At 38.0% G+C, this 24983-nt stretch overlaps 3 protein-coding genes across 6 annotated transcripts in view; 2 read left to right on the top strand and 1 right to left on the bottom strand.

Annotated features, from left to right (window-relative positions):
* Positions 1-10767, top strand: part of rsrc1 (arginine/serine-rich coiled-coil 1) — a 123458-nt gene extending 112691 nt beyond the window's left edge. The window contains exons 8-11 of one of the 3 annotated variants that reach the window (XR_003675345.1): positions 3414-3520; positions 7573-7675; positions 7758-7822; positions 9583-9610. Coding sequence is in view for 2 of the 3 variants with exons in the window: in XM_028464148.1 (XP_028319949.1) it covers positions 3414-3520; positions 7573-7677; positions 9583-9675 (305 nt within the window). In the remaining variant the exon portion in view is untranslated. Of the gene's footprint in view, positions 1-3413; positions 3521-7572; positions 7678-7757; positions 7823-9582 lie in introns of all 3 variants that reach the window. The other 2 variants (XM_028464148.1, XM_028464149.1) reach the window with 2 other exon arrangements.
* On the top strand, positions 10659-17393 carry mlf1 (myeloid leukemia factor 1). Of its 2 annotated transcripts, XM_028464151.1 has the most exons (8): positions 10659-10845; positions 11875-12037; positions 13783-13827; positions 14870-14953; positions 15022-15150; positions 15919-16078; positions 16755-16890; positions 16971-17392. In XM_028464151.1, the coding sequence occupies exons 1-8, from the start codon at positions 10799-10801 to the stop codon at positions 17026-17028; spliced, it is 822 nt and encodes a 273-aa protein (XP_028319952.1). In that variant the 5' UTR covers positions 10659-10798; the 3' UTR covers positions 17029-17392. The 2 variants fall into 2 exon arrangements, with proteins under 2 accessions (XP_028319952.1, XP_028319953.1); XM_028464152.1 differs by lacking the exon at positions 13783-13827 and having other exon boundaries at positions 16971-17393.
* Positions 17394-20592: 3199 nt separating this feature from the next.
* med29 (mediator complex subunit 29) lies at positions 20593-23907 on the bottom strand. Its single transcript, XM_028465013.1, has 4 exons — positions 23702-23907; positions 23568-23626; positions 23405-23489; positions 20593-21132 (listed from the first exon to the last, which is right to left on the bottom strand). The coding sequence occupies exons 1-4, from the start codon at positions 23894-23896 to the stop codon at positions 20905-20907; spliced, it is 567 nt and encodes a 188-aa protein (XP_028320814.1). The 5' UTR covers positions 23897-23907; the 3' UTR covers positions 20593-20904.
* Between the last annotated feature and the right edge of the window lie 1076 nt (positions 23908-24983).

The following is a 24983-nucleotide window of genomic DNA, read 5'->3' on the forward strand; positions in this document are numbered from 1 at the left end:
GTAAAAGAATAGCATAATTACATTAAAAATTAATGCTAATGAGGGCTAAAATGGGGAAGGTGGTTATTATGAAAGTTTGTATTCATCTTCTCTGGGTTGAATGATGGCTAGTGGCTTGATTAATGGCTTAATTTCTATCAATTAGCAAGCAAAAAATTCTCTACAGACAAGCCTAAATTGGGCATTGAATTACACATCTTTACTACAGTGCACGCGGGGGGGGGGGAGCACATTAATGAAACCTGGAAACCAAGAGAATCTGGAAGTGTGTGTTTGTGTGTGTATGTGAGAAATGAGAAGTATCTTATCTCCCACTGTAGATATGGTAATGGTTGCAACACTCTTTGTGATAATAAAAGAAGCAGTCAACTTAACAATTTAAGTTAATTTACAGTTTCTCAAACAATGTTAGTTGGGGCGCTCCTCTCTGTGTGGAATGCATGTTCTCTGTCTGGGTCTGTTTGACTCTCCCAGCATCCACAAGCAAACTTTATTGGGAGGTCCAATTTGAATGTAGGTCTAACATGTTTTGGCTCTGGGATAGACTGTTATGCTCTTCAGGGTGTTCGCTAATTTTTAATCTAATAACACTAAACAGGAGTTTAGTTATCTGTTGATAACAATTGCAAAGCTAAACAGAAATTGGTGTATAAAGTAACCGATCGGGTTGAGCCGACTCACTTTTCCCTTTCTTTTGAAAACAGTGTAAGTTCTCTTGTTACCAAATGCAATCTGCGAAGCGTACATAAAACGATTAGCTACCTTTCCCCCCCAAAAAAAATAAACACTGCAGTGGTTTAGCTGGCATTCTGCTGCAGTCAATTACTGGAACTAATCAGCAGCAGCAGCAATAGATTCAGCTCAGCGGCTGTTGATGGACAAACTGTGGGCCAAAGTCAGGCATCCAAAGGCAGCACTGCCATTGCTCCATGCCTCAAACCTGAGTACAGGCATGTGTTGTTCAACAGCCCCCTCCTCTGGTAGCAAAGTGTCACTGTAGCTCCTTATTTTAGACTGAAGAAGAGCTGAAATGCGTTTCCATTGGCTGGTTTGATTTTCTCGTCCTGTCTTTGGGTCTTAATCAATGAAGTGGACAAACACCTATTTAGAGTGAACAATAGCTTATTGATTGTGAGCTACTCATCTGAACCACGGTCCATCTAACTAACTTCAGCAATGAGACGTGAGTTTTCTGACGCGCTCTTTTTAAACATGCGCTTTCACACACATGCATGGATGTAACCACGCAAGCACGCTAACATGTATGGATGTATATTCCTTTGTCACTATTAATTATTCATATCTATAAGACTAAAAGTTATCGATTGGCTTTATTTCCATTTCCTGTTTTACAGGGGATGTAAATCATTATAGCATTAAGACATAAAATATCACAGGGTGGGGCAATTGGCTATACCTTTAATTTATTCTTATTTTAATTCCACCTGTTCCTGTTTCACTCCCAGTGGTTTTTTTCCCGGCTTTGTTTTTATCTACCTTTCATCACTCACAGAGACCCATTTCTAATGCGGTGACAATCGAGTCGACCTGTTAAATTAATTTTCCAGATAATGTGTCAATAATGAATAACAACGTTGACCTCGGCGATCTGCAGAGTGCGCTCACCCAGCTTAAGTATTGATTTCTGTCTGCCTCGACGCTCGCTCGGTCCGCACTCAAAGTCCATTTATTTTGATTTTCTCATGAAATACATATCCTTCTCCACTGACATCTGACAAACAGCATATGGAAGTCATTTTATCTACCAATAATGTGTTTGTCAAAAAGTCTTTGGTCTAAATGGATTCCTGCAGCACACACAGAGAGCCCAGCAACAGACGGGCCTGCCGAGGAGATCTTTGCAGATACCAATGAGGCTGTGAGTAAGTGAGTTTACATGTCAGTGGGTTTGCAACAGGGTGGTTTTGTGTGGCCTAATCATGCAAAAAGGAAAGGTTAAAAAGGGGAGTTATTTGTCAGAAATAAAGAGTTGTTCAGTTCTAGATATTGAGCTTTAAAGCCAGCACATGCTTGTACCGGGAGCGCACCAGTGGTGATAGCAGCCTGAAGGACAGGCCACAGTCTCAGGGAGGATATTGGGCCAGTGTTCAGGCTTCATCTCACAGCCCAGCCAAGGTAATGACTATTTTTGGAGCCACTGAATGATTCGTCTCAGCTCACATCTTCCAGCCTTGGATGACAGGCTGATAATCTGTCACAAAGGACGGCTTAATTCTACTTGTCAGTCGGTTATCCAATTCTGCACTGCATTAAAATCAAAACCTAGTCAGTTTGAGTGCTATTATGAAGAATTAAGTGCATGCGTGTGTGTGTGTGTTTGAACGAGAAGGGATGACATGTATTGTGAACCTTTGATGTAAAAGATGGAACAAATATTCATTTATTCATTAAACGCTCGGGCCATGAAGACCGGTTGTGACGTTGTTTCTGTAGGTGCTAATGGATCAAATGAATTCCTGATTCAGTCCAATTGTACACACCAAGTGTGTGTGCTGTGTGCATGCAAGTTTGTCACAAGTGTTTTGTAATTTTGCAAGTGTAAGTTTGTAACTTTTCAAGCACATTTGTAGGTGTGTGTGTCGTGTGTGAGAGAGAGAGAGATTGTCTGCGTGTGTTCCAATTTGTGTGCTTGTTTTCATGACACAGCCTACATCAGTGCAGCAGAGCAACATGGCTGTCGGCTGGATTGACAGATAGAGAGATGGGAGAGTGCAGGAGAGGACGGATGGATGTGGGAGAGAGGGGTGAATATTGACTGATCAGTGGGGAGATTGACAGCCGGAAAATAATAGGAACATTCAGATTCGCTCTTGTTCTCCATCGCTAACATTCCTGGCACACCTATTTTTGCCATCCTACGCTACAAAGACTGTTCTCAAATTCTTGAAGTGATTTGTCATCCGATATGCAGAAACCTGATGTGTTTGCATCCAAGAGTCACTTAATGCGGCTTTTCGTTTGATTGGATGAACTAGAGGAAAAATATTTTCTGATACATTAAAAACTTGGATGAAACCTAATCTCATTTTATTCTCCATAACACAATTTCATTGCAGTGAGTTTGTGTTCATGTTTTGATTATTTTAAGATACATTATCTGAGTGTAATTCACTGCCCTGCTGTTATCTTTTTTTTTTCATTTTGTTGAAACTTAATGTCCTTGGTTAAGCAGAATTCCTCCTACATGAAGGCCAAGATCAAACTCGGGGAATGTCAGATATTTCCTTTTGCTTGTGTGGGCTTCATACACAGGGATAGTCCAGTCCAAATGAAATCTGGTGGCTTTCAAACATGACAAAAACCAGCTGACTCTCAATGTCTGTGTACATGTGTGTCTGTTTCTGGATGTAAGCTTTTGTTCAGCCCTTCTTTCTGTGTAACATGTGTTTCAGAGGGAACTTCTGTGGAGGATCAAGTGCGAAGGATAAAGGACATTGAGGCCATCGAGAGTGAATCCTTTGTTCCTCAGGCTTTCAAATCATCCCGGGATGATATAAAGGTGCATTCTGTCTCTCTTTCTGTCTTTGCCCCTCAGTCTCTCCAGCTTTTCACTCAGACTCTTATTGGATTTTCCTCTTTGCAACGCTGTGCCGTCTGTCCAGAGACAGCCCAGACCAAATCAAACATTCCAATTCAATGCTGTTTGTTTTGACCTGAGATGGATTCATCATATACTCCACTGTTAACAACCTCCAAAGCGGCAGCTTCGACACAAAAGCCACAGCAGGCAACGGCCGACCTCTTCCTCCCTCCGCTCTCGGCTCCCTTTCCACCTTCTGGTTGTGCAGATGCAGACAAAACACAATTTTTAAGGGAGTGGGAATTCGATTTGTTTGGAAAAAGATATGTGACAGCATGTGACAGGCAACATCCACAGACTCCTAGGACTTACGTTTGTAGTCTGACAAAGGTCAGGGCCCCTATTTTTTACTGTAGTGATGCTATGTTGGCCCAGACATGCACTTATTGCACAGGTTTACCTGCGTTGGAGTTTCACAAGCCTTTGATGTAGTGTGTGATTGTATCGTCATTATTTTTGGTTAGAAAACAGATTTGGACTTGTGATCTCAAACCTACATGACAAAATGTGTTTTTTTTTTTTTAATGAAGCTTAAAGCTTATCAGCGGCCCAAAGCTACAGATTGGATAGATCGGGAAATAGTTATGGGACGCAATCTCTGGCTTGATCACCCTGTAGCTGGCCTCCTTTGATGAGGGTATCTAGTGTTAAAAAGGTCGAAACAACCCCTGATTCAAAGGAAAACTACTGATGATGCGTCCAAAATGTACATCCTTCCTATATCTGAGACACAGCTCCCACGCCACTGTCAAATGGTAAACCTCATGTGATGACCATCTTTTGGCACAAAGGATGATTTAACATCTCATCCCATGTTTAATAATATTTTCAGTAAAGCTTCAAGCTTATCAGATAAATCCATAGTGTAGCCCTCATAGAGCAATAAATCAAAGATAATTTTGCTCAAAAATTGATGTAAAAGGTTGTAATTGCTGTGTGAAAGTTTTTTTTCACTGTAAACACTTTTCTCACATTGCATTGTGGGATTTGGAGTCAAGGAGATGGATGTATGAAAGTGTTTTTACTTCATTTCGGTATCAAGGGGAATATTGGGAATGACTCGAACAAAAATGGTGTCAAGTGACATGTGTAAGAATGAAGTTAAAAAACACTTCCATGCATCCATTTACGGGACTCCACATCCCACAATGCAATGCGCGAACATGTCAACACACAGAGGAATAATAATAATGACACATTTTATTTGTTTTGCACTTCACATTTAAACAATCTCAACATGCTACAAAGCAGTAGATAAAAATGAAAGGCAGCAGCACAATCTAAAAAGTTCATTAACATTGAAAGAAGAAGAACCAATAAAACACTTTTAGCAGAATGCTTTGATTAAAAGACTTTGTTTTTAGGCCTCGTTTAAAAGACAGCTGTGGTCTGTGGGCCCCTCAGGAGTGTTTAGCAAGTTTAACCTTTTTTCCTTTATTTTTGAAGTAAATGTTCGATTAATTGATCTATGAGGCCTATACTATGATTTTATCTAATCAGATTTATTGAGCGAAGCAGTTTTAAGGTTTAGATGGAAATCTGCTTGGAAAACTATTTAAATCCTGTTGAATTTGAAACTGGGTGTGGGTTCCCCATGTGGAGATATTAAAAACATGTTTATTGAAATACAAATTTAATTTCACACCATCTGTAATGCTTCATGGAATATTGGCGTGGCACTTAGATGAAAAGTTCATCCTCATTAGGAAAGACTTTCAGACTCTTCTGCAATCCTGTGAAAAGAGTAGAAACTGAATCTGATGCATCCTTAAAAAGTTTTTGTTTGCCCCGTCACTAATTTTGGATTATAAATGAAACAAAAATATATATATATAATTAATTATATATTTATATTTATGCCAATGATGATTCTGTGCTTTCAGTGTTCAAAAATTATTTAACTTTAAGTTGTGACAATTAATAAACTGTTAATGAGAAGAGCTCAGCAGAGCGTTTCATATCTGCTACAGTAGTGTGTGGAAAAAGGCTTTTTAAGGAAGCTGCAGTCATTAGAAATGTATATTCAGCAGAACATTCCCAAGAAAATCTGATGACAAGTTTGTGCTATGTGGTATTTGGCACATCACTATGCTAATTAGTCTACGTGTTTCATATCTCGCTCACTTTTCTGACTGTGCCAAATGCATTTTAAACAGATTTCTCCAGCTGGGTAAACACTGGCTTGTGGGTTGGTATTAGCAGTGTTTTAATCATGAATGGTGTTGGCAAAGCATTCATTGTGATATTTCTTCTTGAAGAATAAAAAACAACCCTAACCCATCCGTACGTTTACCGGCCCTGTTACAGCTTACAATGAGACTCTCTGCAAAGGAAGGAAACTCTCCTCTTTTTGTTTGAACTCCAGAAATAGCAGCTCCACTCCAAAGTGTTTTATCTCATCAGTTTTCATTATTTTACTGCAAATGTACAGCAAAGGAAGGGCATGGTTTAGGAAGCAGCTCTGTCACAAATAAGGCATTTTATTTCTATCAAATATTACACTTGGATGACGTAAATACTTACATGAAAAGGTGAACCACTCTTACATTTACGTGCATTATAGGCCTACCATGAATGCAAGTCTTATATATGCTGATTGTTTGTTGTTTATTGGGATCCCCATTACCTTCCACCATAGTGGTTGCTAGTCTTCCTGGGGTTGAAATATTTACATTATTAAAATTACATACAATTACAAATACAATAATAAAAACGGTAATAGAACAATTCATGTCTCGATCTCTCATGTACAACACGGTGTTTAGTGTTTTTTTGGGGGTTTTTATATAGATGTTAGATAGTTTATTCCATAGTTGAGTTGATCTAAATAAGACAGACTTTTGTAGTAAATTAGTTCTAGGCTGATGAATGAAAATGATTGACTACTGATGTTGATTAAAACATTGAGACTGTTTTAAATACAAAGCGAATGAGATCAAGGGAGATTTTAATTTCCCTCATTTGTTGCAAAAAGTGGTAGATGATGGAGGATAATGAGTAAATATTGAGGTGATGAGCTGATGCCATCATTGGTCATGTGTCACTTTGGTGGTGTTGCAGTCTGTTTCTACCCTCTAGTGGGCAGACGTAATAATGCACACACTCACTCTGTCCTACACAGCTTTACAACGCACCGAGCAGTTGTTTTCCTATTTCTCTGTTTATAAAACTGTAACCATTCACATGCCGATCATAAGAGTGCAGAAGTAATGGTTGCAGTAGCACTGACGCTGAGGTAGGGCTGCACAATTAATCAAATTTTAATCGTGATCACGATTTTGGTTGCCACGATTAAATTAATCTGATTGTTGGCAATATTTGCACTTAAAATACTGGCTCTGCACTCTGTAATAATGTATTGTGTTTTGTTTTTTAGTATATTTTTTTATTTAAAGCTTCATTTTGCACTGTACACATATTGTTTGTTTAAGAACACAGATTTGTTTCCTAACATTATTAGGGATGTCCCGATACAACTTTTTCCACTTCCGATATTGCAGCCTTGCGTATCTGCCGATATTGATCCGATACGATATCAACACGAATCATACATACTTTTGTTACTTATTTTGTAGTGTGGAATGTTAGAAAAGGCTTGATCAAGTGATGTTACTCAAACAGAGAACAATAGTCGGCAACAATAGGTTACTTTGTTGCAGTGTGAACCACAGTCGTCTATGGATAGAAGTGCTGGATCAGAAAATTGTATCGGAGAGCTTATATCGGTGATTTCAGATGCAGGCCGATAAAATCCGTTTTCTGGCTGATATCGGACCAATGTCTGATATCAATATTGGATCGGGACACCGCTAAACATGATAAATAATTGTGATTATCATTTTGTCCATAATCGTGCAGCCCCATGCTGATGTCATTAGCAGGACATTAATAATAAATTAATTATTCTTGTTTGTTTGTCGCTGACACTGTTTGATCATGTTTTTTTTTTTGTTTTTTTTCCATGGCTGTAGATTGAGCCCATTGTGGTGAAGCAGGAGTCACAGTCGTGCTCCCAGGACATCTCTATCCCCATATCCATCATCTACAACGACACTGACACACTCGCCCATCCCAGTGTAAGCTTTTATCACACACACACACACACACACACACACACACACACACACACCCCTCGCTGCCAGCTCTTCATACTTCTGTTTGCATTAACTTCATCCACCCATTGTTATTCAGGCGTATAAATCTCAAACTTTTTGGCACCCAGTGAGTTATCGTGTGCAACTAATAATACTCAGGTGCTGCAATTGGAATCACACTTCTCGTGATTTTAATCATTGTATTTATGAAGGCTTTGTTAGAGCTTATTGATTGATGAACAAACTTTATTAAGAAAGCTGCTGTGGCTTCTTGTGCATTATTGCACAACAGTTATACCATATACCATTCTAGTGTCTTCAGATCCGGAATCTGCATTTTCACCAGTTTATAGCTCCCTAACATCACTTACTCCTGTGACTGCAGACCAGTGATAAAAAAAGAAGGAAAACTTCAAACTCCAATAACGTTCCCTCGAGCGTCCCACTCATCTATCTCCAGTGGGGAAACAAAGTTATGCTCTGACGTATGCAGATAACCCCTTCACACACACACATGCACACACACACACACCCTCAGTCAAGCTGATATATGGCAGCAATATGCCCCAGGCGGGCCCCAGCCTTAACTTCAGCTCCAGCTCCTTCCAATCAGAACAGATGAGTCCCATTAGCCCCAGTTAGATACTGTCATCCCACACACACAGCCTCATTAGCACCGTGACACCAGCGCAGGGGCGACAGACACGAACTCACTGGTGTTGAATCTAACACACAGATAACACGCAGTGCAGCTGTACGCAGCATAGGTTAGGGATGAGGGATCGTCGTAGCGGCAGCACTCGCTATGATCTGCATAGTAATAGACACATATCATCACATAGATGTGCAGTGTATACAAGGAGCTAACATGCCAGCATTATCTCGCGAGTGCAGGCGGGTGAAAATGGAAATAATATTCCAATTTCCTCCAATGTCTTTGTGTCCTGCCTTTCACTCTGTCCGTCATTGAGTTACTTTCTAATAAACAGAAGACTTCATTCATCAGACTGTTACAGCAGAAGTTTTCATAGCTCTCTAACAATCAATAGCATTACTCCACTGAATAGAAATCACATGTGAAATACTTTTCTATCACAAGGCTCGTCCCACCGCAAGAATAGATGACTTACACGTTTATTCAAAGTTTTTTTCTTATGTGTGAAAGCAGCCTTTGATAAATGGAAAGACTAATAAAGGCTTTAGATCCGTCTTCGTTACTATCACTGTGTCACATGGGTGTCAGTGGGCAGTACTCACACCTCTGTGTCATGTTTATAAAAGCTCAGGGAAGCATAGCTTGTTTATTTTTGTCACATTTTGTATGTCAGAGGGTTGAATAGGTGCAGACGGCAACATGTATTTTAGCTGAAGTTAGAAGGAGCAGCAGCTATTGATGCAAAAAGAGTGTGAGATATTGTTTAAAATCCCTGCTTAAACGTGTGGGATGGCTGGCGATACTTTTCTTGGTAGAGTTCAGTTCACTTAGGTTCCAATACTTTTATTCTAGTCAAGTCAACTTTATTTGTATAGCATTTTTCACGTACAGGACAATTCAAAGTGCTTTACACAAAAGAAAACATCACAGTAGCGCTAGCAAACCATAGAAATTACATTAAAAATTAGGAAAAATCCAAACATGTAAAACAATATCAATCAATAAAACAGGATAATATCAGATCAAACAGAGTGACTATTCTAGATACATACTAGTATAATTAAAGTTTTTTATTTCATGCATTCATACCAAAACATGCACTTAAGTAATGCATTGAAATGTCTTTTTAGATACTGTGTAGAAATGAATCCACAGTGTTTCCAGGCTTAACCATTCCTTTAAATGTCTGCTCACCATCATGTCCTTTCTGTCCTGTTTGTTCTTACTTGTAGCTGTTTTTGGACAAAGAGAAAGCAGAGGAACTATGGCTGAACAGACTGGTCTCACTGCGACAGGAGAGGCTCATGGGAAGTCCAGTGTCATAAAGAGAACAAGAACATTTGTCAACTTTGCTGTTTTTGTGCAGTTTTTTTGTTGTTTTTTTTTTGTTTTTTTAGGACATCCACAATTATTCTTTGCTGTTTGCTCTTGTTTTAGCAGTTTTATTAAAAAGAACGAGTCTGTTAATTAAACAATCTGCTGTTCTTCATTTGGTTTGATTTGTTTTTAATGAGGGGGGATCCTACATCAGAAAATGACATCTGTTACTATGTGGAAGGATAAATTGTATTTTATAACCAAATAAATTAAAAAAAAGAGAGATAGCTGTGATGTTTTTATCTGAGTGCATTGTTTTTCTGTTTCATATTGCATATTGTAAAATAAACATGGAGTGTCCATGTTTCTGCCTTTATCATTTTGACATTGCATTAAGTTTTGATGTATTCTACCCTGCTAATGTTTAATTAGCAGGGGAAAGTAAATACGCTCTCATGGTTTCTGTTTATGTTTATGAAATGTGTGTCTCCCCTTGCAACCACAGATGGATCCAAGTTGAGGGCTGAGAGTCCAGTCAGGCCTATTTGTGGAACCACCAGATGGTAAATCTATACTGAGTTTGGGACACTGTGTGTCACACTCTCCAAATAGGCTCTGGTGTTATGAAATAATAATAAAAAAAATTCATTAATGCAAACCCATTACATTTGATGGTGTGCGCAGGTAAATGCAGATGCTGTTGTATAATAATGTATGCTATACTGTAGTAGCTTAGCTTACAACTGCACACACTGCCTTTAAAAACCAAACAGTTTATTGTTAAAACAACCTCATCCTTTATTATTTTAAGTCAATAAGTGATTTTTGTTTTTATACTTGTTTTTTTTTTCTTTTAACATGAAATATATCTCTAGAAATTTCTAGAGAACCGTTGCCATAGCAGCGGGCAACTACACGCAGGACCTGTGAATAACCAGCCAATGGGAGGGCTGGATTCAGGTCACGTGGGTTGTTGGCGTGGCTTCGAGAAATGCATTTCTTTCTCCTGCTGAGATTCAGAGCGTGACGTTGGACATCTGTGGTTTACACGGACTAATTATTAGGTTATTATTATTATTAAATAAACATTTGTGCGTGGATTTTTTTGTCCGAGCTCAGTCATTTCTAAGAATGTTCAACAATATGCTCAGGGACTTTGAGGAGGACCCTTTCTTTTCGTAAGTATAAAATCTGTTCTTACTTTATTCATTGTTTGCTGCTGGTATTGTAATTAAATGTGACATTAGAAACGTTCAATAACATAAATAGCCTTAATTCTCATGAAGGGTAATTCTATAGAAGTAGCATAAAAGCATGTAGACCTTAATAATTGTTTCATTAATGAGTGTGTTTTCATGTGACAGGTTTAATTCATTATTTTTAGTTGAATTATTATTGTTGTTGTTGGTTCAAACATGTTAAAAGTATCCTAATAAATATTGGTGGATAGGACATAGTGTGGAAGCTTTGATAGCACTATGAAGGTTTGTTCTTTAAGTTTGTTCCAGCTAACTTCATGGACATCTACTGGTTTTGCTTTAGTGATTCTCAACTGGTGGGTCGGGACCCAAAAGTGGGTCGCGGACCTCTACTGAGTGGGTCGCGAACAGCTGGTCAAAATTAAATAAATACTAAAAGTCTCTCATGTTGGACTTGTCTTTTATTTTGAAATAAACTTTTCTTTTGACAGTAATGCTGTGAAGTGCATGTTGCACAGGAAAATATATAGATTTATGTTTAAAAAAAAAAAAGAAGAAGAGAACGTTTGTTTTCAACAGAAATTTTTTTGAAAAATGTGGGTCGCGATTTAATGGCTGTGGAAAAATGTGGGTCCCAGGGTGAAACCAGTTGAGAACCCCATAAGCTTCAATGGTAAAATCCTTTATTATCTTTTAAATATATAGTCATGTTGAGCATTGATATTATTCATGCTCAGATAGTCATAGTGTTGGACAGGTTTTTCAGAACATGTGACTAAAATGATGTAACCACACTTGACCCAGTTTGGAGATGGAATAAATATTATTAGCCTGGGTAATATCACGTTTCCTCTCTGAAAGTATTTGTGTATCATCTTTTTTTTTAACCATCTCTGTCCTTATGTTTTGTGCACCAAGTCTGAACAGCTGTCAGCACAACCTGGATGAACTTCTCAGTTTATGCTGGGAAACATGTTTTCATTCTATCTTCCTCTCTCCCTCCTTCAGAGATCCATTTTGTGCACACAGGGAGCATATGCGGCAGATGATGCGCAGCTTCTCTGAGCCATTTGGCGGCTCCTTAATGCCAAGTATCACAGATGGAAGGCATCACAGTCGTGACATGGCAGAACATTCGAGTGGGCCCAATTCTTTAGGAAATGAACACAGGGTGAGAGCACACACTTAATTACTCCACTTATATTTACAGCAAAGGTTTGCCGTCCTTGTCTCCGAGTACTGAAGTCTTTTATACATAGATAAGCATCTAATGAAAGAATATTGTCATCTACAAACGTTGCGTTCTCCACACATTAACGTGCCGTGGAAAACCTGCAGGACTGCAACCATTGACCACTACCATTAGCTTATATTTAGAAAGTCAAAGGAGAGGTGAAATATAATGTCTGCATCGACCTACATCACTGTACATACCACCTGCATCTAAGTGGGACAACATGTGAAGCATCACTTACAGAGTTCGGTCCTGTGACACGGCGTGTTACTGCAGAAGAACTGCTAAGTTTCCTGAGCTTTACAGTAGAGGCTTGTGATTGGCAGCAGAACTGGACCGCCATGCACACACAGAGGTATGAGCCCATGTGAATCTGGGATTTTGTGGAAGGGCAACCCCCTCAGCCTCTGTGGACTGTTGTATCCACTTCTCAGGAACTCTATTTATAGGACATTGTTCCACTGACACACTACTTTCTCTCAAATATGTGAACAGGTGTCTTTTACTTTTAAAGTAATAGGGCATGTAATTTCTGCGTTGTGACAGACTATTTCTGAAAATAAGTTGAAATTTTATTTCCATTTGAGAAGGAGGATTCTAAACTTATTTGGTTTTTATATACAATATTAGCAATTTCCCAGATTGTCCATAACGAACATCATTTTCAAGCATAAGGGTGTTCATATGTACACTTGGCACCAACACACCCTTGGCCGCCGTTCAGTGATAGACTTTGGAAACATGGATACTTCGCTATTTACATGAGTCAGGGGAGGCTATAATAATGTGTGTAATGTAGATAGTTGTGCTTGTGTGTCTTTCTTTGTGCCCACTCTTTGTTCTAAAATGTAACCTTTATATAAGGCGTATCTGTAACTGGCATTTATTAGTTCACAGATGCTACTGAAGGATAAAATAAGACATGAGGAATTCATGGATACAGGTCACGAGCATTTTACTTCAGCCTGACCTTTGGAAAGAGCTGAGCGCACAGCCTTGTACTCTCCGACCCCTATCCTGACTGGTCCAGGCCCACCACAGTCGCTTCCAAGAACGAGGCTCAGTTTCAGTGTTAAACCCTCACTAATCTCAAGCATTGCAACCCAATTACACATGGAACACAAGTCATTCAACACCCGTCTGATTACACACAATAACCCCTCCTCGTCACACTCCCACAAGTTGTGCTCATGCACATAGTGATGGTCATTGAGACCCTTATCCAGGCCTGCAGGGTCACAGCCACCTGTGGTGAAAACTGAGAGTCTTACTCTGAGGGAAGGCTGCAGGCCACTCCCTCATCACCATCACCTCACTCACACTTCTAGAAGCTTCATAGATCATGTGTCAAAGGCTTTGTAACTGATGTAAGGCCAGTTAGCATCCTATACGACGACAACAAAGATGTAGAAAACAACCACATTGGCTCATGTTTATTGGTGGGTTGATATGCCTATAACAGGTGAACTGTGGTTAAACATTTGTGCTGCTGTTGTTCTATCCAAGCTGTAAGACAGCTGATGTTTCTCTCGCCTGCATTAGTTTAAGAAACCTTAAAATAACCTTAAAAATGGTTTACATAGCTGTCGGACTCCAGCGTAGCTATGTGAATGTGTGTTGATGTAACAAACACAAGTATCCCAGTGCAATGTGAGGTTAAGATGATATCTTTTAATCCACAGGATATGAGCCGCTCACTGATGCCCTTTGGCAGCACTGACAGCACGGTCAGTGGAACCGTCAGTTTAACCCTTTAGCTGCACCGCTGCATGCTGAATCTGGAAGGGACACTGTTGTGCGTTGTTGTTGTTTATTATTTTGTTTGATTTAACCACAACACAGGGATTATTAATAGGTAATGCAGAACAGCTGACTTCACAGAAAAGACTTGAGAAAATCCTTCATTAATCTGAATATCATAGGATTTACAATAGCGGGAACAAAAAAAAAGCCATTGTTGAAATATTCATATTGTTGTTCTTATTGTGAGAAGCTTTATCCTGCATATTAACCTCTGTCAGTCGAACTGTTTTATTTTTGGTGTACAAATACTGGTGAAAACAACACTTAGATCTGAACAGAAAGAAAACCAGTAAACAAACTGGTGGGGCCTTATGCAGCCCTTGGTCTAATTTTGTGCAGCCTGAAAAGACTCAAGACTAAACAAAAATGTACACAAATGAAGAAACATATGACATACTAAACTACAACCAGAAATGTACATAATCACTTCAAAAACACACAAATGAACAACAGAATCACTCAGAAGATTAAAAATGACAGAGCAATGTACTAAATAACAATGAAATGACAAAAATGAACACAAAAGCACAGAAAAATAAACAAAACAACATCAAAATCACACACAATGACTCAAAAAAACACAAAAAATGAAAACCAAAATGTTCAAAAGTAAAGGAAAATATACAGTTACAACCAAAAATATAATAAATGACTTTAAAAACACACAAAATGACAGAATAATATACACAACAACAACAACTTCACCTAGTGTAACAACAAAAATATACAAATTGACTTTAAAACTCATAAATACAGATGACTGTATGTGGCTCATGTAACTTGAATGCGGGCTGGTCGCATGTGGTGAAGAGATAAAATGTGTCCCACATGAGAAGTATTTAGTTCACTGCACTTTCTGCATGTACTGTATGTTTGTACACATGATTGCAGTGTTTAGGGGGTGATAACAGCATGTGACACACAGCCTGTGTAGCTGTACTTATATTTTCCTGTTGTTTGATGCAGAACATGATGAGGAATCCCTTCGGTATGTTTGACAACATGATGTCCAACATGAGAAATGGGATGGATGAGATGAGCAGCAACTTTGTAAGTAAGAGGATTTTCTCATTTCTTTGACGTTGCCTCATTGTGTTTATGTTTTGTGTGTTTTACAGGATAACATATCCTCAGATTCAAACAGTCACTCCTTCAGTTCCTCATCGGTGATGACATATTCAAAAGTGGGAGACGAGCCTCCTAAAGTCTTCCAGGCCTCTTCTTCAACACGCCAAGCACCAGGAGGGGTCAGTAACCAGATGAATGTGTTACCATCTGCTGATACTGCACCTTTGAATAAAGTGTGGACCAGACATGGGCTAGTGGTGGTGGCCCAGGGGCCAAAAGTGAATGCACAAAAGGACTCCAAAAATTAAGAAAAGGCGACATAAAATACTCCAACACACAAAACAGCAAAAACAATGTAGACCTCCAAAAATACATAAATTGACCTTATAAATACACAAAATGACTACAAAAATACACAAAATCACTCCAAGAACGCACAAAAATACTCTTAAAAACACAAAATGACAACAAATATACACTAAAAGACTCATAAAACACAAAAGGACAACAAAGATACACCAAATGGGTTCAGAAACACCTAAAAATAAAAAATGTAAAATAAAATAAAAAAAATGGATGTATACAATATAACTACAAAAATATACAATATGACTACAAAAACACACAAAATGACAAAGAAATACAGAAAAGGACAACTAAAATACACAAAATGCCTCCACAAACACACAAAAATAACAGAAAAACAGACAAAACTCTTTGTTTCCCATATTAATACTCAGATCAGTTGATTCTAAACACTTACATGAATGTTGATAATGTGGCCCTCGGATCAGAAACCTTTTTTTTTTTTTACCCCCTCTGTGATAGAAGTTGCCAATCCCTGGTCTAGACAAATGGATTCTAATGAAAGTACCTGCACTAGTGCTGAAGAAGCTTTGATTAACTGCACAGCAATTTATCATATTTCTTGTTTTTAATTGTTTTAGATTAAAGAAATCCGCCATGCAGTCAAAGACACTGAGAGTGGAGTGGAGAAGATGAGAATTGGCCACCACATCAAGGACAAGGGACACGTTGTTGAGAAGAAGTACAACAAGAAAACGGGAGAGAAGGAGTTGGTCCAAGATTTTCAGAATTTGGACGAATGTACGTTAAATCTACCGGACTCCAACATTTTAAAACTGATAAATCCATAGTGTCGCCTTATTTCCACCGTAAACGCTCCGTTGTGGGATGTGGAGTCACAGAGACGGGTGCAACAAAGTTGTTTTTTTTTTGTTTTTTTTTTATGTCATTCAGATATCAAGTGGAATATTGGGAACAAACTAGAACATAAATAACGTGAAGTGAATCATTGTTCTCCTTGCCTGGTGAAAAACACAAGAAACAGTACGAATGAAGAAGAAACACTATAGGGCATCCTCCTACGGGAACTCCACATCCCACAATGCAAGGCGTAAAGCTTTTCCCAAAAGTGTCAATAAGGGTGTGTTTACAGTGGAGAACAAAACAAACTATTGAGGGGTGAATTCGGTGAATCTATTTTCTTTTTGGAGTAAAGTATTATTTTCTTTGACACTATGATTTTACATAACAAAAGAATTAGTGTGGGTAACAGCTTTAAGTCTTTTTTCAGCCTCATTTGACCACTTCCTGAAGCTACATATTAGCATCTGATTAAAAAAAATCAGCCTGTGTAATGCATATTCTAACACTCACCATATCTTAATCATTGTGACTCATGATCTAGCTAATTATTTAGCATTATTAGCCTGTATGTGCTGTGATTGTGACTGACTGTGCTGTGATTGATGTTCCTCAGCTGAAGCACAATCTTTTGATGCCGAGTGGGAGCAGAAGTTGTCCAACTTTAGGTCGCCCGCTCCGATCTCGAGCCTGAAGGAACCTCGACCCCGTGGAGTCCGCCAGGCTGCCATCGCTGCTCCAGAGCCACACAGGTCAGTACTCACAAACAACTGCTGGTGTCGTACGACACGTGTGTCCTTAGTATTGTTTTTTGTTTTATTTTTAATTCCAGAGACAAACAAAAGAGCCAAGCGAAGGGCAAAAGAAGGACCAAAGGCTCGGAGCAGTAGAAACATCTGCCTGTCAACGTGTCTGTCAAGCATTATGTGGTGAAGGTTGTCGCTTTGCCACAATAAACACACCTGCAGAATCAGCTGGTTTGAAATAGTTTGCTCTCATTGGGTTACTGCTGTCTTCCTACTCAGACGTGCTGTAGAGTTTGAATGGAAGTGACCTCACACTGTCTTTGGGGTACGTTGGCCTCTTTGAGCTTTAGGTTCAGTAGGAGATTTAGTTAGTCAAGGTTTGTATCTGAGTATGGGGCACCGATTGTAAAGTTGTGCATGCTAAAATAAACAGCAACTTTTTGCAACATTTAGCAACAAACCACATTTAAAAAATGTTTTTTTTGTCAATGTTGAATCTGAATGTTAAATATTAACTGTAAATGTGATAAATCTAAATTTTAAATGTAAATGTTAAATCCAAATGCTCAATGTTAAATCTGAATGTTGAAAATTGAAATTGAAATCTAAATATTGAGCTAATATGCAAATTCATTGTTTAGATTTAGCATTGAACATTGAACATTTAGATTTAGGTTTAGCATTTAGATCCAATATCTAGCATTTAGATTTAATATTTACCACTGACATTATATTTTTACAAGATTAAAAACATCGCAAATGCCACAAATATTGCTGTAAATTTGGTCAAAAATAACATTAACGTGTAAACATGTTTTTTTTTGCTAAACGTAGCAAACACTTTGTTTATTTTAGCATGCACAATTTACACTCGGCGCCCCATATCTGAGAGCATTAGGGTTGGGAGCGACAGAAGAGTGTAAATATGACAAATTGCAACATCACGGAACCATCAACTTCACTGATATGATCATCTTAGGCCTGTAAACTCTGCATTATTTTAACATGTTTGTTAATTATCTGAATGTCATGACTTCAGAAACCAAAAGTCACTGCTGTAACTTTTCACGTGCACTATCCAGAAATCGGTTTATTTTTGGAACTCTCATGGACAGCACACAGAATGTGAGTCTGAGTTAGAGACGTGTGTGTGCACCTGACACACATGGATAATAACTGTTTTATAACTGTATTGTTGTCTACCTGGTGTCATAGATAATGTGCTTAAGCTGCTGTAATCTTTGTTTAAAAAAAAAAAAAAAAAGTAGTAAATGTTACTCTTCCTTTTTTTTACTCTTAGTTTAGTAACTGTTATGTTTGTTTTCTCTGGATGAACGTTGTGCTACGACAGAAAAGAGTGTGTCAACAACTGGTTTATTCTCAATGCATTTTGTGTTTTATTAACTGTGTATTTTCATAAACTTTAGGTTGTCCACTGAAAATAAAAATCTAAAGATTGTGACGTTGTGTCTTTCTCGTTGAAACTCCACGTCTATTTGTGCAATTTAAAATCTCAATATTAACATTTTAATTCAAACGAGCCCAGCTTTCTTTGTTAGCGTAGCCTAGGTGATGGGTGTCAGTGTGTGTTGTGATAAACCTTGTGTCTGGTGGTGACCTCTGGTAGTATTTTGGGATCTAAGCATTTGTCAGGAGCTCAGGTTGGACTGAGATGTAACACAGCTGCAGACTGTGTCACGTGCCAATCAGCTCCTCCTCCATAGTGTAGCATATAGTGGAGGAAAGTGAAATATGATGACTGATGTCTGAGACAAGTCTCACCCCTGGTTGAAGAACCATTAGTGCAGACCTTTGCATTAGCACTGTGACATCTATCTTACGTTACTGTTTTATAAACTCGAGGTCACGGCAAACACTATAGAGCAGGGGTGTCAAACTCATTTTAGTTCAAGGGCCAAATAAGGACCAGTTTGATCACACGTGGGCAGCAGGTTTTACTAACAATTTCAACATTCAGGTTTCCAAGTTTGCTCTTCCAGTTATACGTTAGACAAAGTATGGAAGACATCAACAAAATCTAAGCAATAAGTGACTTTTATGTTCTTTGATTATTTTTTGACCAATGTTTATTTAATTTGGATTGTGGAACAAGTTCAGAAAAATTGCAGTTTTTTGGAAAAATTAAGAGTTCTTTCAACAACAATTTACAACTAAATTATTTGTTTTCTATGTAATTTTCATTTTCTCTTGCGGGCCGAATCAGGTAGTTTGAAGGGCCGGATTTGGGCCCCGGGCCTTGAATTTTACACATGCTATAGAGAGACATATACAGTACACACCTGCAGCCAATTTCTTTTCTTTTGTGTAACCTCACTGCCTTCATTTATAACTTAAAACTGTTACTTGCGAAATAATAAACTGTCTCTACGAAGTTTAATCCTTCCCTTTGGATTACATCTTAAAGCTTAAAGCCAAATCTAAAGAGTCAAGAGCACATACTGTATATTTAGCAGGTGCTTCTGTTCAAAGTGACACGCACACCAGAGAGTTGATCAAAGATGAAGTCCAGACAAACTGTGCTGACAGCTGAGTTTAAGTCCACAACCTGCTGGTCTGTGGTCTCAACAGCCCAGTCTGCCCTCATGTTCCCATTAAAACTCCACTATCAACCAAGTCTTATCTCAGGTGATATGAGTTTTACTTAGATGAGTCTCTGTTTACTTACTCAGGCTCAACACGGTATCGTCTGTCGTGAATTAAAACTATTAAAGGACCATTACTTATTAGGATGTGACCGATGCGTTTCAAAGAGCAGAATTTCAAAGGAAGAGATCAAAGAGCAGACACTTAGGGAGAAAAAAGGTCAAAGGGCACAGACCAAGTGTGAGGTGGCATACACCTACAGGTAGAAGAGAAGAGGTCGACCAATATATGGACTTTTTTCAAGATCGACCAAATAAAAAATATATATATTTTTTTTTACCATCACCAGCCCTCCCCAAGGAAGGATAATAAACACTTTATTATAGGGAGTATATATAAAGAGAGGGCAGTGTTACACCTAAGTGAGGGGGAAGGGAACAGGGAGGAGAGACTCAAGGTAGGAAATGGAAAGGGTGGGAAGAGTTGATCATTTTAAAGTGAGATGTGGTAATGTAGTTGTGCATATGGTGACACGTGTCAAGCTTAGGTATAATGGTGGTGGCTGTGAACAGAGGGAAGGAGTGATTGGTAATACTTAAAACAGGTGTTTAGATTAAACCGACTACTTTGCACATTGTATATTGTTGTGCTTTACTGCTACTTACCCATCCTGTACTTTTTGTTTTACTTGGTTGTGTACAGGAATATTTAAAGTTCAATAAATGTTAAGAGTTCTATTAGTGTATTTAATTTGTAATATAAACATTTATATCATGAGTGTTTCAATTGTATTTCATAATCAATGTGCTTTAAAAAAAAAGTATATTGGCCTCAAAAATCAGCTTTCCCATATCTGTCAACCTCTATAGGAGAGAGAGTGGGAAATAGTTATGGGATGCAAGCTTGCTCACCCTGTAGCTGGCCACCTTTGATGAGGGTGTCTATTGTTAAAGAGGCCGAACCACCCCCTGATTCAAATTAACACTCCTGATGCATTCCAAATGTACATCCTTCCAATATCTGAGACACAGCTCGCTCCCACTCCACTCTCCAATGGTAAGCCTCATGTGACTACCATCTGGTGGTTCAAATGATGGTTTAACATCACGTCCCGTGTTTAATGATTCTAAAACAATCAGACTTTAACATTTGTATTCAAGCAAATAATGAATAACACTGCACCGATACTGTATCACTGTATTCTTAGTGAACTACTGAATATTTACAAAGCGTTTATATAATATAACTTTTAAAAAAACAGATCTCTACCAAATAGAACCAAATGTGATTTAGAAAGCCACATTCTTGCAAAGAAAGAGTTCAAACTGAGACTTTACAAGTAGAGAACAGTTCCAAGTGAAATCCCATCAACAGATCTTATCAGATGCAGGAAGCGTTGGGGTGATAATCCCTGGTCTACATCATTCCCGGAGGTTGTCCCTTCCCAGCGATCTTCTTTGAGCATTCCAGCAGAGCATTGTGGATATCTTTGGCACAGGAGATCTGGGATTTGATCATGCACAGGTACTGTGCGTAGGACATGGATTCAGTCTGCACAGTGTCCGCTTTGGTAGCTGTTGGCACCAGGTTGGGTGAATGCTTGGCGCTGTCGATGCTCTGAGACAGACACTCATACGCCAGTCGCTGAGAGGGAGATTGTGAAACAAAGTTATTATGGTTTATCTGGTAAAAAAATAAAATAAAAGATCATTTTTAAGCAAAATGGAAAACTAAACATATGGATTGTACAAATGTAGGAATGTAGATTTTAAATGCTACTAGTGGGATATGAATCAGATTTAATTGATTTCTAACTTTGATGCTAATGCTTTGAAAATAACAGTGTACTCATTTTTTTTGAAAGACTTTTGTTGACAAAAGTAATTTAAAAGGTAATGTTTTAATTTTTCACAAAATAAAAGTTTCAAATCCATGAATGTTTCCTCTGCCTTGCATTGTGTCACCTTACAACCCTGTACAGGATAAGCAGGTACAGAAGAGGAAGTTTAAAGGTAGGGCAGGCAATTTTCAAAAGCTAGCATAATTTTGAATGTAGCCTCCCTGATGGCTCCGCCTTTAACCCCCTCGCCCCTCCCCTCTGTGCTCCGTCTCACTCACATGCACGCGCACAGCTGCTGCAGAAGCAGACCTGAGTTCATCGCTTGTATTTTATAGAAACTTAGTTGTCTCATGTCTCATTCAGCAGTAAGTAAACAATAAACTTTACCATTATATATGTTAAAAAAAGTGACCAAAAACTCTGTTTAAACTCAGCGTGAGCTCGTGCATGCGAGGGATTGAGAACGAGCAGGGAGAAGTGATAAGTTTAAAAAAAAAAGGTTTTTTCAGGGCACATAAGATGTTAATTTCTATCAGGACATAAAGACAATTTCAACCAAAAACTTAAAAAGTGTGTCTGGAGAAAATCGCCTACCCTAGCTTTAATCTCCAAATGATTTTCATAAAAGGAGCCAGCAGAAAATGGATGGATGGAGGATTTTCACATTACTTTTACTTTCAATACAATTAACAAGTATGATTAAATCAAGAAAACAACCAAATAAGTTATAAGGAAGATAAATAATTTCACACAATTACAATAATGATAAAAAATAAAATAAAAACATTGTAAGAAGAAATTAAAGTCTTCAAGTCTGTAAAAAAAAAAAATAGAAAGAAAGCAGTATTTCCCTCCTTAGTTTGTTGATGTACATGGGACTTTACAGGAAAATACCAAGATATAAAATGTGAAATGTTTCTTATAAACAGATGATTCCACTAGTATTAGAAGCCACTCTCAACAGTATAGAATAAATACAATAATGTAAATACAATAACCAAAAACTACCCATGATCAATGACTTCAGACTTTAACACTAGTGGATGTGTGTGTGTGGATTATGTTAGTGTTAAAACCTATGATGAGGGCTGTGTTGTTTATGATTATGTTAGTGTTAAAACCTATGATGAGGGCTGTGTTGTTTATGATTATATTAGTGTTAAAACCTATGATGAGGGCTGTGTTGTTTATGATTGTTAGTGTTAAAACCTATCATGAGGGTTGTGTTGTTTATGATTATGTTAGTGTTAAAACCTATGATGAGGGCTGTGTTTTATGATTATGTTAGTGTTAAAACCTATGATGAGGGCTGTGTTGTTTATGATTGTTAGTGTTAAAACCTATGATGAGGGTTGTGTTGTTTATGATTATGTTAGTGTTAAAACCTATGATGAGGGTTGTGTTGTTTATGATTATGTTAGTGTTAAAACCTATCATGAGGGTTGTGTTGTTTATGATTATGTTAGTGTTAAAACCTATGATGAGGGCTGTGTTTTATGATTATGTTAGTGTTAAAACCTATGATGAGGGCTGTGTTGTTTATGATTGTTAGTGTTAAAACCTATGATGAGGGTTGTGTTGTTTATGATTATGTTAGTGTTAAAACCTATGATGAGGGCTGTGTTGTTTATGATTATGTTAGTGTTAAAACCTATGATGAGGGCTGTGTTGTTTATGATTATGTTAGTGTTAAAACCTATGATGAGGGCTGTGTTGTTTATGATTATGTTAGTGTTAAAACCTATGATGAGGGCTGTGTTCTTTATGATTATGTTAGTGTTAAAACCTATGATGAGGGTTGTGTTGTTTATGATTATGTTAGTGTTAAAACCTAAGATGAGGGCTGTGTTGTTTATGATTATGTTAGTGTTAAAACCTATGATGAGGGCTGTGTTGTTTATGATTATGTTAGTGTTAAAACCTATGATGAGGGTTGTGTTGTTTATGATTATGTTAGTGTTAAAACCTAAGATGAGGGCTGTGTTGTTTATGATTATGTTAGTGTTAAAACCTATGATGAGGGCTGTGTTTTATGGTTATGTTAGTGTTAAAAATAAAACCAATGATGAGTCTTACCAAACATAACTCCAGCTGATCACAAAGGGCATAAAACTCCTCCAGACTTTTGTCAAAGCGCTGAACGGCGGAGTCGCTGCTTTTCCTAAACAAAGGACGAGGAGTGATGATAAAGTAATAAGTTTAACAGCTTGAACTTTTACACAGAAAACACAACACTTACACTCCGTTGTCGATAGTCGTGTTGTGAGCCAAGTTCATGGAGGCGATCCTCATTAAGTTCTGAGGGTGAAGCACAGAGTGACTGTTCAGCTGGCTGTTGTTAGCATCAGCATTAGCTTTAGCAGTTTAGCGTACCTGTAGACTCTCTTTAAGCTGTGGAATGAGCATCTTAAACTTGTGGACAGGGTCAATATCCTGCTGTTGCTGTTGTTGTTGTTGTTGCTGCTGTTGTTGTTGTTGTTGTTGGAGGGAAACGGCTTGGGCTAACCCAGCCTGGGACATCTGCACAACGGCCTGCTGCTGAGGAGCCGCCATCATTGCCAATAACATCCGGATGTCCCGCCTTTTGCTTTTCAAATTAAAAGTCCCTTGCTGGGTCCGAATATTCCATCCTATCTCCTTTCCGTTTTATTTTTAATTTATTTTTTTTAATTTTTAACAAATGAAGCTTACAGGCTTACATTTGTCAAAGATCAGTTGCACATTGAGCGTGAAAAACAAGGAAATGAGCAGGAAAAAAAGAACATTACAAATTGTAACAATTGTATAAGCCAACAATAGTAAGGTGCAATGTGGTCAAAATACATAGCTATCAGATTATTATAAAGCCATGCTGCCTTCTTGGAGCTACATAGTTTTAAAGAGTCCTTCAGAGATATAAGTTATTTCAGAAACGCAATAAAAACAGGTTTACTGTCACCAAATTTACATTTGTGTACAAAGAATTTTTCCATAATAATAAGATTATTAACTGTAAACTGTTTTTGTTTGTTCTTCAAAATACCTCCGAATTTAACATCAGTATACGTCAGAGACAGTATTTCTAAATGATTATATGAAACCCATAAACAAAAGCTGTCCTATCTCCTTTCCTATCCACTTTTCCATAACCCCGTGGATGATGTCACGGGGTTAAATTATAATCTGATATTATGTCTTACATATCATAATATATGGGTTTTAGATTATTTATTTAAAGTTGTTCAAGGCATATTATTGCATTGGTAACTTTCATGATATTTGTTACTTGTCAGCGCTTGGGTGTGCGTGTCCCTTTAAATGTTGTTGCCGCAAGGAATTGTGGGTCAGCATTATCTCGTCACCTTTGGTAAAGGATTCATCATTCAAGCATTGAGCCTCTTTTCCTGAGTTTAAAGAGAACTCGGACTCTCTTTATAAATGGCCACCACTTAAACACTTCCCGGAAGTGAAGGAACAGTGGATAGGAAAGGAGATAGGAGGGACTATTCTTCTTCTTCTTCTTCTTCTTCTTCTTCTTCTTCTTCTTCTTCTTCTTCTTCTTCTTCTTCTTCTTCTTCTTCTTCTTCACCTTCAGTCCACTCCAAGACAAACACATTTCAAATGAAAATCACAACTACCCATCAAAATAGTAACAAATATTATGCTTTGATTAATT

Source organism: Gouania willdenowi, chromosome 13 (genome assembly GCF_900634775.1).
Source record: "Gouania willdenowi chromosome 13, fGouWil2.1, whole genome shotgun sequence".
NCBI classification, from domain to species: Eukaryota; Metazoa; Chordata; class Actinopteri; order Blenniiformes; family Gobiesocidae; genus Gouania; species Gouania willdenowi.